Genomic DNA, 4,371 nt, shown 5'->3' with positions numbered 1-4,371 from the left:
TTATTTTAATTAATTTTTAAAATATTTTTCATCTAAATCTCAATTTCCTGCATTCATATATACGGATTAAATTAAGTACAGTATACAATATTCAAAATAAAATTATATATTATTAAAATAATTGAATAGATTTATTACGTATTTAAATATTAATTTAAATAATTAATTATAAACATTAAATTAATCTTGCGTCATTATAATTATTTACAAATTACAAAGCGGTAGAGTGTAAAGTAAATACTACGATAATAGTGTGATGATTGGTCTGGTTTTGTATTATTTTATAGCTTAAACCGGATACATAATGTATATTAGAGACAAAAAAAATTTACGATATAGAATTCGATATAAATATCCAATTATTGCTGTAATAATGTTCCATTTATTTGATCGATTTTGAAAGAGAAGAGAAAAATTTCATTACAAATATCTGTATGCAAGTTTAATAAAGTAATTTTGTTGTAGTGCTTCGTATTATAGTCATAAATCTTTTTATACGGGAATGTTATCAATGCGAAATATTTAAATCGAAAAATCTGTAACGTTGGAGATTAAATTCATACTTTTTCTTGAGAAAAACGTAAATAAAAATGGAAGATATGGAAGTGAAAATTTTTGTAATTTTTATTATATATAATTACAAATTGAGGTTCAGATTATTCTAGCAATAGCTGTTTTTCTATGATTGTGAGTTAAAATTATCTTAACATATAATTTATAACTTATGCCACAGGTCATAATTAGATTCCCTTAAAAGGGAATCTAATTATGGACTCGAGTATATTAAAAAAAAAAAGGCAATGTACAAGATTGTATTGTATTTTTTAAATAATAAAATTTAACAAATAAAAACACTTTCTTAATACATAAGAAATAAAATGGAAATAAAGATGATTACAATATTATACAATAAAATATATAACATATTAAATTTGTTATATATAAAATTATATATTATTTATACTTAATATTAAAATATTATTATATTAGTTGATTAATATCATTAGGAAAACAGAAAATGTGTTTTGATTTAAAAATTAGTTTCTTCTATCCGAAATTTTATTAAATTTGTTTAATGCACGTTGATAAATCATTTCTGAAAGATTTTGTTTTTCTAAAATCGATATTAATTTTATATAAAGTCTGATATTTGCACAGAATTTTTTCTTTGATTAGTTATTTAGTCATTTAAACTGATAAAACAGACTTGCGTTTAGAAGATAAATAAATATAAGTACTATAATGGTATGTAATACTATAATGGTAATACTATTGGTATGATTTATTATGGGTTATTATACAAATCTGTTATCAATTTAAAAGAATCTAAACAAAAACAAAAACAAAAAGTATAATGGATCATTAGTGAGTATATTTCCACAACTATTTGTGACCTTCTATCTTGAATTAATGTTAATGATTTTCAAATTATTTTCTGAGAAAATTTACACTAATAATACATTCATTAAGCAAATATTTTTGTTTTTTAATACAGGAAAAGAAGAATGAATTTCATAATTATAACAGTTTTGTTCACACTTACTGTATTCGTATCACAGGCGTATGCAAATGAACCGGGAAGAAACTCGACTGTCACGGAATATCAAAATAGACCGGCTACAACAAGACGACCTACCCAAAATTTAGCATTATTTCAAAGACCTTTACTAGGAGGTTCTGGAAATTTCTTAAATTCTTTAGGATCTCTTCTTGGTAATTTAGGAAGTCTTGCAGGTCTGGGAGGTCCTGGAGGCTCTGGTCTTCTTGGTGGTTCTGGAGGTTCTGGACTTCTTGGAGGTTCAGGACTTTTTGGAGGTTCTGGACTTCTTGGAGGATCTGGAGGTTCTGGACTTCTTGGTGGTTCTGGAGGTTCTGGACTTCTTGGTGGTTCTGGAGGTTCTGGACTTCTTGGAGGATCTGGAGGTTCTGGGCTTCTTGGGGGTTCAGGAGGTCTTGGTAGTCTTTTCAATTTCGGAAACTTAGGCAATTTCGGAGGTTCCAACTCTGGAGGTTCCAGCTCCGGAGGTTCTGACTCCGGAAGTTCCAACTCACTCGGATTATCGAATTTATTCGAAGGAGCCACTTCCAGGTTAAATGAAGTTTTGGGCACTATGACGGGTGTTTTGGCAGCCGTCGGAGGTGGCTATCTATTATACGTAGCTATGGTGGCTGCATATGGTAACGTTCTAGGACAGCAATATCATTTAGCGGGACATCGCAGTTCCGAAAATTTCTTCGAGAAAATATCATCTCTCGATTACCCCGAATTAGTTTTTGATTGGTTAAAAGTAGAAGACGAACAATGCAAAACGAAAATGGTTTGTCAGCTGCATTCATTTTTATCTCAAAATGGTTTACCAGCTGTTGCGTTAGACGGATTGAGGTAAAATTAAACTAAATCATTTTTTTTTCTTTTTATTATTATTAAAACATTTAGAATAGTAAATGAAAATTCTTGTTTTATTTTATTTTTATAGCCGGAAAATTCCAGGAATGAAAAAATATATTAAAGCGGCAAGAAGAGGAGCGAAGAATCAAAGTTGTCACAATTCCTGTCCTCTGTCATTTACTCAAATTTTCTTAAGGGCATTTGGATTTCTTTGACACTTTTACATAATTCAATTTTATATAATGGATAATTTGCATATCACAAATGACATACCGTATGTTGAAAAATTTGAGAAAGTTTACAAATAATATATATTTTTATTTAAAAAAAAAATATCTTGTATACAAATATACATATAAATTAACATTAAAATATTTTTATATGAAAATTTATTTATAACTTATTTATTTATTTATATTTAAAATGAAACATATTAATAAAAATTGTATAATTAATTAAAAAGCAATTAATCAAAATAAATGAATAATTACCTGTTCACCATGTAAAAGATCTTCCAATAATTCTGCATTTCCCCATAAAGCTGCCTGATGGAGCAAAAGACCAGAAAATTCTTCTTCGTTATCATCTTCAGCCATAATTAAGTTTTATTATTCAAATACCTATTATTGAAAAAAATATTACAATTTAATACAAATATTAAAAGTGATAAACTTTATAATACAACTATACATTTCAAGTTATGTAATTTTACACATGAAAAGCAAAACTGAAAAAAAAAAAAAGTTAATAATTTTTAAAATTTTTTATTAAAAAAATGTTTTCTCACGCAATAAACAACAATAGTAAACTCACTGAATTATTTCAATGCTTTGCAAAGGATAGTTCACCGACCTTGAAATTTCATTAAATATATTCACAAATTATAAATTTATTAATAAGTTAATCATATTTTATAAGGTATATGAAAACATAACCTTGAAATGTAACTTATGACAAGTGAGCGTGAAAATTACTACTAGTCTATAGNTATATATATAAATATTATTTTTTATATTTAAAATGTTTTGCTTAATTATTAAAAATTGCCCAATCAGAACAAAGTAAAAGCAAGTGATTTGAGAGAATGACGTCTGCTTGTAAAATTTTACGTCACAAATTTTTTTTGACGTAATCTCAAACTACCAATTAAAATCGAGTATCTGTAATTTGCATACGATTTTAAAGCATGTCATCTGCTTTGAAAATTTATTTATTGATAATAATAATGTCGAATATTGTAAGACAATCATTACTTTAAATTTAATATAAAAAGTATAAGGAAATGAGACATATATTCCTATAATGATTTTAATTTGTATTATAAAAACTCCAAATTTCAAATAATTTTATTTATAATTTGTTCCCGTTTAGTTATTAGACAGTTTCAAATATAAATAGTGATAAGGTCGAGGTACAGTACATAGGAAAAAAGAAAACATTCTTATTACATAACAATAGACACATTGAATATATTCAGCATTGTGTTGGAGCTAATTATATATTTTAACGTGTCTTGTTCGCCCTACAAATAGGAACCACACAAACACACATACTCGCACAAATATACGAGAAAAAAAAATGATAAAAATTTAAAGAAAAACTCTAAACGTACAGAGTATTAAATTTGTTTCCATACAGCAAAATTAAATTACATTTTTTTTTTAGAAAATGTCAAAATATTTTGTTATCCTATGGACAAAAAGCATGGGAAATTGCCTGAGGTATCCACCAACAGGGAATCCCAAACCAATCTTTTATATATACTCATTACCGTAATAAGAATATCGAAATTTAAATTTGGACCAGATTTGAGGATCCTAGATTGGCAGTTTGGCGCAAAAGCAGGATGCACTGATACAGCGTTAAAAAGTGAACGAGATTCCCCCCCCAAAATTCCCCGAACAAGAACGTTTAAAGTCAACACTGTACAGTATATGGCACCCCCTAATTCAAATTTGCCTGGGGCCCCCATGAAGATATAA

At 27.3% G+C, this 4,371-nt stretch overlaps 1 protein-coding gene across 1 annotated transcript; it reads left to right on the top strand.

Moving 5' to 3' along the window:
• Positions 1–1,505: 1,505 nt before the first annotated feature.
• On the top strand, positions 1,506–2,622 carry LOC111632861 (PE-PGRS family protein PE_PGRS61-like). Its single transcript, XM_023377389.1, has 2 exons — positions 1,506–2,383; positions 2,478–2,622. The coding sequence occupies exons 1-2, from the start codon at positions 1,506–1,508 to the stop codon at positions 2,602–2,604; spliced, it is 1,005 nt and encodes a 334-aa protein (XP_023233157.1). The 3' UTR covers positions 2,605–2,622.
• Positions 2,623–4,371: the final 1,749 nt, after the last annotated feature.

This window comes from Centruroides sculpturatus, unplaced genomic scaffold (assembly GCF_000671375.1).
Source record: "Centruroides sculpturatus isolate CEXI.00-Female unplaced genomic scaffold, Cexi_2.0 scaffold119, whole genome shotgun sequence".
NCBI lineage: Eukaryota > Metazoa > Arthropoda > Arachnida > Scorpiones > Buthidae > Centruroides > Centruroides sculpturatus.
The sequence above is the reverse complement of the archived record's forward strand: the minus strand, read 5'-3'. Positions and strand labels throughout refer to the sequence as shown.

Excerpts from the sequence above, each read along its gene's own strand:
- LOC111632861 (XM_023377389.1), top strand. The coding sequence starts at position 1,506 with ATGAATTTCATAATTATAACAGTTTTGTTCACACTTACTGTATTCGTA. Across the intron at positions 2,384-2,477 it reads GTTGCGTTAGACGGATTGAG|CCGGAAAATTCCAGGAATGA; the intron begins GTAAAATTAAAC and ends TTATTTTTATAG.